Below are 13,999 nucleotides of genomic sequence, written 5' to 3'. Positions count from 1 at the left end.
GGGCTTCACAGGACACTCTGGAATTTATACCCTGATTTTTTTTTTTTTTCTTTTTTTTTTTTTTTCTTTTAGGCAACCAGCAGAAAGTATTTTAGGCTGAGATTTTCATAACAGCTTTACTGCCTTCCTAAAGGAAGAGATCACCTGATTCTCTGGAAACATTGGAGAAAAACCACTCCACTCCACCACCATTTACATCTGCTTGGCATTGGATGGTGGGTGAAGGTAAGGAGGTGAAGAGCTGTTCAATTTTCAGTGGGTATTATGAACCATTCCTAAAAGAAGAGTTGTTTTTCCTGAAGGGGATGCAGGGAAGGAGTGTGCAGCTTTTGCCAGAGAGGAAGCTGAGATGAAATAGGATAGCACCTTTTTGAGCACTTCAAAGTATCAGATGTAAACTCAACTATATTATTTTTACAAAGAAAAAGTAAGCTTACCATCTTGAAGAGAGAACGACAAAAGGTCCTAAAGAGAGAGAAAAAACAAATAATGTTCAATTTAAAATTGATGATGTGGGTCTGGAGGGATCAAAACTGAGGCATAAAACCCATTACACTGACTGAATTACTGCAGCAGCTCAGTTCATAAGAGGGAAGCAGAAAGTTCCAATTCAGTGAGGCAGCACAGAGCAAAAGCAGTCCAAAATTCTCTGAAGGCCAGTACAAAGGGCTGGACAAAAGCAGATAGTGCTTGGTATATGCTAAGGCATCTCACATTTTTTAAATTTTGTTATGACCCTGATCTTACACCAGACTTTAAAGTTTGGAGGAGCAGGGCTCTAATCCTCCCACTCTAATGCCTTCTGCTCCCTACAGTCACATATGCAACATCACTAACAGGTTTGAATGTTCCTCTAATGGCCCCTATTTTCTTTGGCATTCTGGGAATTCACAGCCTTAGGCAGTAAGGCTGAACTGGCATGAAGTTCTTTTGGATTAAGTGAGTTTAAAAACTCAGAATTTATGGACATCTGTCAAGACTGAGGGACTTGACTCCTGTGTTGGCTCTTTACCATAAAAAAAAATGGAAAAACAAATCAATTCAATAGATGGTTTCTATGGATAAATCCATGAAAAAGAGGCCAGTGTTTTTACAACTGTGTTCTCCTCTTTTATTGCCACTGGACAAATTCTAAGCTCTTTATGTGACTACATTAAGCACCAGCTCAGTTGAGCTGCTTCCCTCTCCTACACACAAACACAGCACAGCTGAATTTTACACAGAATCCTTTCAGCCCTCTGGGAACACAAAAAATGCAGCCAAAGATGTAGGAGGCTGCCAAAGAGTTTATGATTATTAGTCCTGTAAGCTCCCAAGCACAGTTTGTGTAGTAAAAACGTCTCTAACCTGAGAGTCCTACACATGAGGAGTGCAGGATGCAGAACAAACCATCCTGAACCAACCAGAAGAGGGACAAACTGCAGGCTGCTCCCCAGGCTGGCTGCTGGGGTGTGGGAATGGAGGCACCAGTACAGAAGGAGGGATGTAACTGGTTTCCCAAAGCCTGAATACTGGGAATGCCCAACTATGTGGGCACCATCACCTCCTCCTGGGGGGACAGTTGGCACAGGGGTGTCAAAGCCCAGCAGAAGGTGCAGGGCTGGGAGCCTTGAGCAAAAAGCTGACCAAGCAAAGAGCCTTGAGTCTGGAATAAGGTGAAGCTTGTGACCTTGTTGCCACAGTTTTCCATGGACTGCCATAAGCAGCCTCGGAAAGAGGTGGTGGCTTGTGGGCAATAAAATCCCTGAGTGAGGCTGTGACTGAGGTCCTGCCTGCCCAGTATCACCTGTGGCACCTCATATCACACCACCCCACGTAAATCTGGCCTAAGCATGTACACATGTGCCTTTCAAAAGGTCAGGGAGGCACGTAAGTAAACGGGTGATAAACAGCAACAACTGTTTTTATGGCATCTGTGCCAGTTAGCAAACTCAAATTTAGGCTGCAGTTTAGGCTGTGCTCGTATTGCACATGCAGGCAGCTGGAATCCTACCAGCAGTGATTAGATTAGTTCACAACTGGTTTGTTTTCCCCCCTAAGCAGCAGTTGTTATATTGCAGCCTTATTGTGAAGTCAGTGTTTTGAATCCCCATGAAAACTCCATGACAAGACAACCACCCATATGACTGAGAAGCCTTACAAAAGAAGGGAGTCTTTATTCAGTCTTTGCCAGCTTTTTCTGAATTGATGCAAGTTCAAAACCCACTTCCTTAACAACAGAGAGCCCCAAATCCACATTACAGTTAATGTGGGTAGGACACCACTGGAATATGGGCATTCCAAGTATGCTGAGAGAAAAAACATATTTATAATAAGAATTTTCAACATGTAATCATCTATCACAGCTTCTACACCTCTTTTATTACATTGCCTTCCCATCCAACACCCATAGCCTGCTATGACTACTATCTTGAAAGTATTCAGTTACCACCATCTGCCTGTGTGTTAGTCATCTGCAATGACACAAAAGACACAAAGATAACAGTCCATAATCATCACATGTTCACTGAATCAATGGTGAGCTCACATCTAATCTCCTCACTTCATGGATCATCTCTTCAGCTCCTTTGACATGAAGAGCTTTCAAAAAATGCAGCATTAGTGCCAGCAAGGCCCTGCACTGAACATGCTGAGCAATTAAAGCAGATACTTAATAAACAGCAAATATTGCATCAGCAGCTGCTGAATACAAAGGAGCACTAGAACCATAAAGCAAAAGATCAATAATTCATAAAGCTTTGTCCCCTAGCTTGTTTATTTCCAGGTAAGAAGGAGAAAGCTGATCTCAGCTTATCATTGATGTTTGCCACACACCAGGGTTTTTTCCAGACACACCTCTGCTGCCTTGCTCTACTGAAGTCTTTCATTCTGCCTCTCCTCTGACAAAATCAATCATCTTGCCTACATAGAGATGACTGTGTTAGGGATTGCTGCTGTGGCATTAAACTGATAGTTATTCCTTATCTTTGCTTTCAGCTGATCAAAGTTGTCTATGGTCTCTGTATTCCACCCAAATCCAGGGGATATCCTCAGTTTCCTGTCAGGGCAAACTCCTGTGTGCTCCTGCTGATCCAGAGCCACATTTGTACATGCACATGGAGCCCTCATGCAGCACAAGCTCAGAGCAAGCACAAGCTAAATTCCATGCTTAATAAAATCAGCAGCAACACAGGAAAACTTGCCTCCATGCAGGGACTCCATCCTGAGGCAGAGAGAATGAGGGAAACAATGCAGGAAGCACATCGAGGCAGAAAGAATGAGTGTGGATGTATTGAATTTGAGGAAACAGCATCCAAAGAGGCACTTTTATTTCAGAAGATCTGCTCTAAATTATTAAGATCTCTGTTGCTGTCCTTGTACTATTGTAGGACTTTGGGCACTGGAACATTTGGACCAGGAGCAGATCCTCTGAGGCATTTCATGGACTGACAGGAGAGAGAAAAAGGTGGCTGAGGAAATGGGAGGCAGTCAAGGTGACCAGAGTTGTTCACTGCTCTCTTATCTCCCCATGCACAGCCGAGTTCTCACATCTGCTGTTCTCCAGGCCATTGCTCAAGGTGAGTGTGTGATAGCCCTTACTCAGCCAATATCAGAGCACTGGGTGCCCTTGGGGTGTCTGGCTCAGGGTGACAGTGCCCACGTTCCATGTGGCACCAGCAACAACCTAATGCTCTCTTCACCCTGCATGGCATAACATGAGGTTGGATGAGGAGAGATCTTCCCCAGCAAAAGCAAATGCTGCCAAAATGCTTCACCTCTTTTACCTATCCACCAGCTTTTACAGCAGAACATTATGGAGCAGTCCCAGTTTCACTTCCTCAGTAAAAGAAAATAGAGTCACAATAATTTCCTTCTGGTCAAAATGTACTCTGGGAAAAAGACTTTGGAAATTGTGCTCCTTGGAGCATGTGTGTGGAGGTGGTTTGTGATACAAATATAGTGAAGGGGCTTTCAGACAAGTGAGAATCGTGTCTACTGTGTTCAGGGTGTCACTAACATCTGTACAACAAGTGTATGAATGGAGACCACTGCAGTAAAAGAATCAAAGTAAAAACTTTGTCAGTTCTCTGTTCTGTAAAGTGAAACCATCAAAGACACAACTCAGCAGACAGTGACCATGCTTCATGTTCATAATTTCCATGAAGTCTTTATGGATAGACTGCCAGTCCCCCCACAGCTGCTTATAAATAAATGCCTATCAGAAATATTGGTTTTATTTCCCTGACTGCACAAACACCACTTCAGCTGCAAACAGACAGATATGACAAACTTCTTTTGCAAAGCAAACAAGGGTGAGGGGAGCACATGGACTTACCTGGGTAATGAGAAGTGGATTTTCTTTCAAGATGGGATCCTTCAGCAAAATTTCAGTGAAAGTTTCTGTGCCCTCACCTCCCAAGCCATCAGCAAAGGCTGTCATGGCAGGTAAGACAGCATCAGGCAGGTCCAGCCACTTCACAAAGGCCTTGATGAATTCTGTCCTGAAGGAGCTGTAAGGCAACAGAAGCAGTTAAGGCTTCACAATTGGGTATTTCAAGGCTTTACAACTGGGTATTTTTGGAAGTTTTGAGCAGTCCTTGGTTTCAAACATCAGTACAAACAAAAATCAAAGCATCAGGAGTCAGACGAAGGTGAATTGCTAAACCAACTGGCTAAATAAACAAGGAAATAATCTGAGTGGGACTAGACCTTGCTTCAGAACATGCTTTGATGTCTGCAGTGTTAACAGATGTGTTTTGTGCTGAACTGTAAAAGCCTTACAGGTGCAAAGAGAGAAAGGCTCTTCCACTCCCCCAACTTCAGAGGACCCCGCACAGAGTGTGACACCAGCTCTGGCTGAGCCACCACCCGAACTCCCCCTGGCCTGCCCAGGCCTGGCTCCAGCTGTACCTTTGCTCGTTTTCGGGGAACAGCCAGGCCAGGGAAATCCCGCAGAGCGCGGCGTACGCGAACCTGCCGGCCTCGGGCAGCCTCCGGCCCAGGAGAGCGCCCGGCTCCCCCTGCCCGCCGGGCCCGGGCTCCTCCCGCCGCCTCCCCTTCTCCTCCGCAGCCATCTTCACCTGCAAGGCCCAGGAGGAAAAAGCAGCAGAAAAAAACCAACAACAAACAGTTGGAAACCAGGAAGTGAGGAGACAAATTGCCTTTGTTTTCACTGCCACACTTGCTGCTGGAATACCAGATCCAACCTGTCTGTTGCCCCCAACACACTGCTGTGACCAAAGAAGACACAGGAACAGGACACAGATGAACAGTTCATCCAATTGTTCATCAATTCTTAAACTTTGCACAAAATTAGCTGACAATAAATATCTCAACCTGCAAAAGGACAAGTTCCCTTTGCGATGCAAAAGGACTGGGCTCCATTCAGGCCTATCAGTCCCACATTTATTGCAAAAATAACATGAAAATAAAAGTTCTGCCCCTGGTGCAGGGACCAGTACAGCTGCCTGGGAAATAGTTTTCCTCTCTCATCCTCAGCCCAAATTGCTCCTGTTTGTTTTGCTGATAGCATTGGGAAAGTTGAGTCCAGCTGCAGCCTCTGAGAAGGACTTTGGTGTCCCACAGTCATTGCTGAGCTTTGTTTGTAATATTCCTCCTCTATACAACCTACCACTGCTCTTTCCCTAAAAATAAGATCCCTGCACCTCATGGACTGTGAGCTGGACCAAGGGATCATTTTTTAGAATGTAGATGTGCACACACTTCCAAGTGATGGGCCTCCAGCTGCTCCCCTGGTGGTGCCAGCAGCAAACTGAGACCTCAGGCAGAGGTGACAACACTTAGCTCATTTCAAATTCAGCCTGGGTAACAACCTGGTCCAGGGCTCAATTCCATCACCTGGAATTTCTTCTGATTACCTTAAGATTCAATCTGTTTCTAAGAGGCCCAAATCACCCATTTCATTTTATAGTTCAAATTAAAATGTTTCCTTTCTTCTACACCCTGGCTAAATAGGAATTAGGAGCCTGTGACACTACAAGTGACTCCCAGGGGATGCAGACTGTTTATGGAACATTTTAGAGCCCTAAAAGAAAAAAACTTCAACAGGAGCTGCTCTTTTTAAAGAGAATTTATTATCTGCCTCCCATCTGTCATGGTCCTTTAGGAAAGGTGTCTGTCCTGCCTTCACACTCAGAAACCCTAAACATCAAGACTCCAGACCAATTTTCCCAGGAATAATCTAACACTAAAGTTTCAATAATTTTACAATTATTTGTCATGTCTGCTCACCTCTGGTCACATTATAGGAGACAGCACTGAAAATAAAACCCCCTCCCCTGACAGATTTATTGATTTCTTAACTTGGGCTCATATGAAAAGTGAAGCAGCTAAAAAAGATTCGTGAGCAGTACAACTGTTTAACCTAATTTCCTAATAACATCAAATATGGAGCAATAATGGAGCAATAATGGAGCAACACCACAGTGGCTCCTGGCATGCAACAAATAATTCAGAGTGCTGAGTAGCTAAAATACCCAGAGAAAGTTTCTGGAAGGCTTTGCTCTGAAGATGTTCAGATCAATGTACTTCCCTCTACACAGGTATCTTTATCCTTATAAAAAGGTAGGAAAAAATGGGTTTGGGATTTTCAGACATACAGCGTAAAAAAAGGGCAGTGTGTGATTTACTAAAGAAAACTTGGGCCAAGAAGTTTTGCCACAAATCCAAGATGAGGGAATTGAGTGTTAGAAACATATTCCAAAAGTTATTTATTCCAAAAGTTTTTAAGTCTCATGGCACTGGAATTCTGATTTCTGCCTCAAACAATGTCGTTCAGCAATCAACAGCATTGCCATAATCTGTCACTTGAAAGAGAATTTTTTATCACTTTCAGCTCTCATTTTTCAAACAAAGCCCTTTGTTTTTTGAGAAATTGTGTATTTTATACAGCAAATAACACAATCCTGTTTGGAAAGCTGAAAGAGAATTCCTTTGGGGATCTAAAGCTTTACGATACACGTGTTCCCTGCAGCTGAAAGAGGAAATAGAGACAGGCTGGCATCGTGTTTGTACTAAACTGTGACAAAGGCAACCAAGCCATCATCTCCACAACCTCCCAAAGTTAATGAGGCATCTCATTAACTTCAGAGGAGCGGTTGTAGGTAATTATTCAGACGGCCTGGCCAAAGAGTTCCGTGTAAGGCACAGTGGGGACAGCAGAGCCCAGCTGTGGTTACACATCACACACAACGCTGCGACTGTGGAAACATTTAGGCAAAAGAGATTTTTTGGGGACCTGCACATGGCTCCAGAGGTGCTGGGAGCACCACAGCCTCTGCTTTTAATTTGTTCATACGAGGTATAAACACGGAATGCCGTTAATTCAGCTCTGTCTCAATGCAAGAATACATGAATGCGTTATGGACGGGCCACAGCGATCAGAGCCCTAGGGGACAGGGATACGGAGAAGCCCAAAGATTAAGTAGTTGGAAAAGTGAGCGTGTTTAATTCAGTTTAACGTAAGGCTGGCACAGCAGCGACTGAGAAGCGATGTCCTCACAGTGAAGTGAGCAAAGCTGCGGAGAGGGAACAGCACATTGAGAAGCGTGAAGGCAGCACCTCAGCTGGGGAAGCTGTGAGGGCGGACACCGCCACAGCTGCCCGTGCTCACATTTACCACAACTCCTTCACGTCTAAAGTCTCTGCGGCTCCAACACAGGCGCTTATTTACGGAAAGCGGCGCTTCTGGCTACGCTGAGGGCGGGGAAGCAGCGGCCACAGCAAGGGAGCGGCCTGAGGGGACAGTCCCGCCCGCTCGCCCCTCAGCCCGCGGCGCTGCCCCCGCCCAGCCCCTCTCCCACGCGCCCGGCCCCGACCTGCCGCCGGCTCGACCGAGCACCGGGAACCAAGCACCGCGAACCGGGAACCGAACACCGACTACCGCCGCCAGCGCCCGCCCCTTCCTGGCCGGCCCGGCTCGGCATGGCCGCCGGCGCTGCGCCATCGGCGTGGGGAGGGCGGGAGCTGCGCCGGGCTGAGGGCATGGAGGGCACTGAGGGGATCGGGGACTATTCTGAACTGGAAGGGACCCGCAGTGATCATGAAGCCCAGCTCCTGAAGCGAAGGGGCCACAGAAGGGATCAAACCCATTATCTCTGTGTTGTCAGTACCATGCTCCAACCAAGCGAGCTGATCCCAGGATCGCCTGAGGGCATGGCGAGGGATGAGGTGATGCTGCCCAGCCCCATTTATCTTTATAATTCCCTCTCTGTCGGGGCACACTGTATTACCCAGTCACTATCCGAAATCAGGAGCTAGCTGGGTAAGGTAAGCAGGGCATGGGACTTGAGAGCTGAAACTTTCTTAACAAAATGACCAGCATGAGTTAAACTTGAGTGCAAGCAATCCTTTTCATTTTGGAATAGGAATATAATCCCATTAGCCTTTTCTCTATAAATGTAATTGCCGCTTCAGAGTCTTGCATGGTTATTGAGCCTAATTATCTTGTCAGATGGGAATGTGTTCAAAAGATAGCAGGTTCCAGAGCCTCATGACTGCCACCAGCACGGGTGAACTCTGAATCACCTGGGTGTTAGTGGCTCTCAGGCTGAAAAAGATTTCAGTGGAACTGCTGAAGGAAAACTTGGAAGGTGCTGCACTAGAACTCTTAAGGATTCCTTCAGAGGGCCAGTCTCACCCTGGAAATCACATTTCTGTATGCTGCCCTTTCCTGTTGACCTTTTTTTTTTTGGCTCTGGAGAAAATAGTGTAATAACACAATTCTTTTGGAAGGGCAGGGTGAAGAATAATAAGAGATTTCACTGGGCATGTTCATTCTGTTTTCATTTCTTCACACCCATGTGCTGAAAACATACATGGGCTTGCAGGATCCCTTGTGGGTGATCTGTTCAGGCCAATATAAATCAATTTGTTACGGACCCTTACAGTACCAGTCACCCACTGGTGTTGGTGAAGGGAACTCGACAAGAATATTCTCTGTGAGCTTTAAGACTTGCCCAGGGTTTCTAAACTTATTTTCAGTGCAGCTAAATATCTGGTCCAGTCTTTATATTTGGAATGATACAGTAGTTGGGTTTAAAACTACCTGCCTTTTTTCCCAGGTGGAAGGCTTTTTTCTGGTTGGTTATTAGCAAATGTCATATATTCTGCAGTAAGCTTGTTGCTGTCCAAAGAGATGAGAAAATCCAAAGGATTTTTATCCGCTGAAGGCTCCCGTTCCTGGCAGAAAACAAACCTGTGTTTTCCAATACTTTAGCTGCACAAGAGCTCCTACCCTCTTAGTCTAATCTGTTTTATCTGCTGTGAGACACTCTGTGTATTTATATACTGAGCAACTGCAGGACACCAGTTTCCATTCTTATCAAACACAAATATTTACCTGATCCAAGGTCTCCTGAGATCCTTAACACTCTTAAACATGCAGTTTAACTAGAGAAATCTATTTTTTCCCTCAGTTTAATTTTAGTTGGGTTTCAGGGTATTTTCTTAGCAACTAAGTATTTTTTAAATGAAGGAACACTCCAACACTTTACTGCTTTGCTTTACTCACCAGCTCAGCTCTGCAGACTCCCTAATACTGTCAATAAGGAAACTAGGAATTGTTTTGACATAGTCAATGAGGAATTGAAACCAAGAAATCAATGAGCAATTCATATTATTTAAATTTAATGGAGACATTCCATTTAAAAATATCACACATGGTGTGGCGCAGCAGTCACTGGATTTCTGTTTACCTCTGTGCTTCAAGGGCAATGTAAAGGGGGAAAGAAGAGAGGTCCTGCAGGTTGCTGGATAAAGGAATTCAGGTGAGAGGAACTATTTCAGTGCTAAATAATGTGGGGAATTTGGGGGGTCATGAGGTTTTTGAGCCTTGCCCTTTGCAAGCCACAAACCAAGATCAGGAGTGTTGATTTTGCCTCTTCCTCTCCAGTTTTGTAGTAACTTCAAATGACATCAAATGACACCCCCTTTCCCCATCCCTGCCAGGGACTAAGGTGATAATTTAGGTTAAAAAAACCTCTTTTCCAAACACCCACTCCCTGATTTAGCAGCCTTATTTCCCACTCTGTCCCAAGGAAAGGTGTCCTTGTTTTCAGAGAGGGAGCAGCAACCCCAGGGTTTTGCAGGACATCACCTCCCAGGTGTCCCAGATAACATCCTGCAGGGCTGATCAGGAGGGGACACAGACATGAACAAAACAGCAAAAGCAAACCAACACAATTACAAAAAAAAAAAAAAGTGTGAAAACACATAAATATCAACATATAAATAGTTCATTTTGTTTGCAGTAATGAGATTTAACAACAGTGTGCATGGCATTGAGCCAGCTCAGCCAACTGTTGAATTTATTCTCTGAGAGATTGTTTTTAGGTCCAAAACTCCCTGGTGTGCCCAGCGGGCACCCTGGCCCAGTCCCTGATCTGTGGGACAGGCAGGTTAATTGTTTCAGGCCACAGTAACAATGTGGATCTCCTTGTCACAGGAGGCAGGGGAGTCCTTCTTGCACCTGCAGTGGAATTTAGGAGTGCAGCAAAGCACCATAGACATGAGCAAGCCCAAAGTAAGCAGGAGACAAATTACCCACTTCACCCTCCCTGAGTACATGAAGGGGAGGATGAGCAGGGCGAGGATCACCCCGAGCAGCAGGAGCAGCAGGAGTCTCTGCACAGCCAGGCTGCTGTGTGCTGGGCTGCTTTCCTCTGCGTTCAACATGTCCTGGCTGCTCTGAGCCCAGCTGTTGTTGCCATCCAGCCCCATGGCACAGATGTACACCTCAGGGTTTGAGTCCAGGCTCTCCAAGCGCTCCAGGATGTCTTCTTTGTTCTGGAGCGTGCGGATGAGCCCTCCTGACACGCAGGTGGGTTTTCTGCACAGAGGGCAGGTGATTGTCCAGGTGCTCTCCTCTTTCCTCAGGATCAGCTTCAGGCAGACGGCACAGAAGTTGTGCTGGCAGTCCAGGAGCTTTGGGACTCTGTAGATGCTGTACTTGTTGAAGCAGATCATGCAGTCCATGTCTGGGGTGGCTGTGTCCGAGCACTGCAGGTTCAGGTCCAACGTGCTCATTTCAGGAGAGTTTGTGTCCGTTAGCACAGCAAGCGGCCGTGAGTTTGGACAGTCTTGTTCCAAACCTGCTGATTTAAAGATAGCAGGACTGTCTCTCTCTGTTCCTGAAGGTCTCTCCATTTCTTCAGTACACTCTTCAGTGAACCCCACTCTCTTCTCATGTTTTGAGTTTTGTGTTACGGATCCTGCTCTGCTCATTTCTGCAGCACCTCCTGCCACGGGCGCTGGACTGTCTGCCTCAGCCTGCAGTGCTCCAGGAGCTGACAATCTGTTTTCCTTGTTTGGCTTGTCAGTGGATTTCTCCATGGAGATAAACCTCAGTGCAGCTTGTCTCCCCTTAGCTGAAGGATTTCCCGAGTCTCTGGCTCCTTTTATGTGTTGCTGTATTCCTGCTGTATGCCTGACTGATTAGTGAGAGCCTTAAGCCAGTCATGCTCTTACAATATGATGTTTTTATGACATGGGGACCAGAGTTAATGATTGACTTCCCAGCCAAGACAGTTTACAATGGCTGATAATATCAGTGGGCAATTCCTGTCCGGAAGCAGACTCCATGGCATTAGCAGACCACTCTGACAGCCAGACATTACCATTATTATTAAATTAGAACTCTCTTAGATGAAAGCAATTTCATTGTTCTCCAAACAGTGACAGGCCTGGGGGAATTACCTGTTTCTGCCATTGGTGAGCTGAATGCAGTGCTTTGATTAAAGCATATGTGTCAACAGCTTTGGGCTCTCTGGGTAGGAAGTTTGCTCTTGGTTTAAAAACACTTACTACCTGACAGCACCAAGTGAAGAATGAGATTGAAATGACTAAATTGACTGTTGAATGTCCAACTGTTATTAGCACTTTTATCCTAGGGTATCTCTTTTTTCAGCCTAGGATAACTCGTTTGTCCTGTTTGTTTTAGTAATCAGAAGGTTTCCTGTACAAACTGAAGCATGACTGAGGTCCACACAGGATCTCTGAGAGTCCGTGAAAGAAATCAGAAAACTAAAAGCAAGAGCAGTGTCCTAGAGGGTGGGACCATCTTCTTTCCTGTGGTGTTCACCAAACAACCCCGTGCACTTGGGAATGCCCTTCTTGAGTGATTTTGTGAATATTCATCTCATCTGAAAAGAAAGCCTGAACAAAATCCCTCAGTCTCTAATTTCTTTCTGCCTTTTAATTTGAGCAGTAAAATACAGATGGTTTCTCTGCAAGAATCTCATGGAAGGAAGGAATGAAAGAAGGAAGGGAAGGATCCCTAATCCCAAAAAGCCAGATGAGGTCAGTGTTAGCAGCAGAAGACACACAGTACCACTCTGGTAGCCTCAAGTGCACCTGAATGCTCACACTGCCCGTGCCCCCAAGTCCCAGCCCCTCCCTCCCAGAAAGGAGCAGCAGAAAGAAATGAAACACTGCAGATGAGGAGGGCAAGGAGTTCAGGAAGGCTCTAATCTCATGAACTCGCTGGAGGGGATGAGGTGAGAAGAACTTGTTCTTATTTGCTGAGAAATAGAAGGTTTGTTGTAAGCAAACTTCGTCAAAGTGCCTGAGCCCTCCTGTTTCTGCTGATGTGGCACATGGTGGTGCTTGATGGACTTTTGGATTGCCCCAAATTTTAGGAGCCTGAGTATCTCTCAGTTGCAGAAGATGGTATCAAAGTGCAGGAGTGTCTGGAAGTAGGCTGGTGAACTGCAAGACTCACTTATCTTTAAAAAGAAGATTTTCTTTTGCATTTCAAATAACTCTTTGTCAGCAAGTTCATGGTGTTAAAAAGATCCAGGAAAGCAGAAAACAGACTTGCCACTATTACAATAGTTTAGAAGCTTCAAATTTGCTCTGTCAGTTCCCATGTCTAACATGGAAATGTCTTAAAATCTCCTGATTTGTAATTACTAGAACAATATAAAAACACCTTGCAGATGTTGGAAGTTGGAACAGACACCAAGAGGGACAACTACACTCCCAATATAAAAAGTTTCGAACTGGTTGGGATGAATCTATGCTCCATGTCTATCTGCTCTGTGTTCTACCAGTGGGTGAGGGTGACTTGGCTGTCTTTTGTGCTGGAAAAACAGCTTTTTGCTGTCCTCCACTGACAAAGTTTTCAGCCAAGCCCTGATTCCGGCTCCGCTTTGTCTCTGGTGTCACGAGTGATGCTCCCTGGCTGGCATGTGCCTTGTGCTTATCTGAATTGCTCATAGCCCATTAATGCTCCTCTGGCTAATTACTGTCTCATTCATCATTTGCAGTCAGTTTATGTACTCACATTGCTTTCCCTCTTTTAGTGTGTTTGCATAATAAAATGTGTTTCTATGAAATGCTTTATATGGAATTGTTTATAGCAGGAAATAGATATCAAAGAGCAGTTGTGTCATTGCTAGTAAAATCCTCACGTGCCACAAGCCAAACATCCCAGAAGATCCTGGGGATACTCCCGTGAGCTTCTCCCTGTGCTGAGCTGTGCTTCAGGCTGGACAAGAGGAACAGAAAAATGACATCCAGCTTAGAAATTGCTGTGCTGTGAAGCCTCTTCTTGCATTCCTGGGACTGTTCTGTTAGCGTTCCTCACAAAGCTGTTGGGATGTGCCCTCTGAGCTGGGAATTGGAGATTCATAGAATCCCAGATTGGTTTGGGCTGGAAGGGACCTTAAAACTCATCCAGTGGGATGAGCAGGGACACCTTCCACTGTCCCAGGTTGGTCCCAGCCCCATCCAGCCTGGCCTTGGGCACTGCCAGGGATCCAGGGGCAGCCACAGCTGCTCTGGGCACCCTGTGCCAGGGCCTGCCCACCCTCACAGGGAAGGAATCCTTCCCAACATCCATCCATCTCTGCTCTCTGGCAGTGGAAGCCATTCCCCCTTGTCCTGACACTCCAGGCTTTTTTTCCACAGTCTCTCTCCATCTTTCTTGTCAGCTCCCTGATGAGAAAGGTACTGAAAAGCTGCAATTAGGTCACCCTGGAGCCTTCTTTTCTCCAAACTG

General features: G+C 45.7%; 2 protein-coding genes and 1 long non-coding RNA gene across 4 annotated transcripts in view; 1 reads left to right on the top strand and 2 right to left on the bottom strand.

Annotated features, from left to right (window-relative positions):
* LOC128949606 (uncharacterized) overlaps positions 1 to 4,408 on the top strand; it is a 39,344-nt gene extending 34,936 nt beyond the window's left edge. For both annotated transcript variants that reach the window (XR_008484221.1, XR_008484220.1), the window contains 2 exons: positions 73 to 225; positions 3,369 to 4,408. This is a non-coding gene — a long non-coding RNA (uncharacterized LOC128949606). The remainder of the gene's footprint in view (positions 1 to 72; positions 226 to 3,368) is intronic.
* The window catches only part of TMCO4 (transmembrane and coiled-coil domains 4), a 37,512-nt gene extending 32,100 nt beyond the window's left edge, over positions 1 to 5,412 (bottom strand). Inside the window, exons 1-3 of the mRNA XM_054294469.1 lie at positions 4,891 to 5,412; positions 4,316 to 4,490; positions 438 to 465 (exon numbers count right to left, since the gene is read on the bottom strand). Of these exons, the coding sequence (XP_054150444.1) occupies positions 438 to 465; positions 4,316 to 4,490; positions 4,891 to 5,054 (367 nt within the window). The 5' untranslated portion in view covers positions 5,055 to 5,412. The remainder of the gene's footprint in view (positions 1 to 437; positions 466 to 4,315; positions 4,491 to 4,890) is intronic.
* Positions 5,413 to 10,329: 4,917 nt separating this feature from the next.
* On the bottom strand, positions 10,330 to 11,567 carry RNF186 (ring finger protein 186). The gene has a single exon (XM_054294474.1). It carries the CDS (start codon positions 11,329 to 11,331, stop codon positions 10,408 to 10,410), a length of 924 nt encoding a protein of 307 aa, XP_054150449.1. The 5' UTR covers positions 11,332 to 11,567; the 3' UTR covers positions 10,330 to 10,407.
* Positions 11,568 to 13,999: the final 2,432 nt, after the last annotated feature.

Source organism: Melozone crissalis, unplaced genomic scaffold, assembly GCF_028551555.1.
Source record: "Melozone crissalis strain CALT ecotype California unplaced genomic scaffold, PUWL_Pcris_2 ptg000251l_1, whole genome shotgun sequence".
NCBI lineage: Eukaryota > Metazoa > Chordata > Aves > Passeriformes > Passerellidae > Melozone > Melozone crissalis.
This window is presented reverse-complemented; position numbering and strand designations above follow the sequence as displayed.

What these genes read in the sequence shown, in the direction of transcription:
- RNF186 (XM_054294474.1), bottom strand. Translation starts at nt 11,331, where the DNA reads ATGGAGAAATCCACTGACAAGCCAAACAAGGAAAACAGATTGTCAGCT.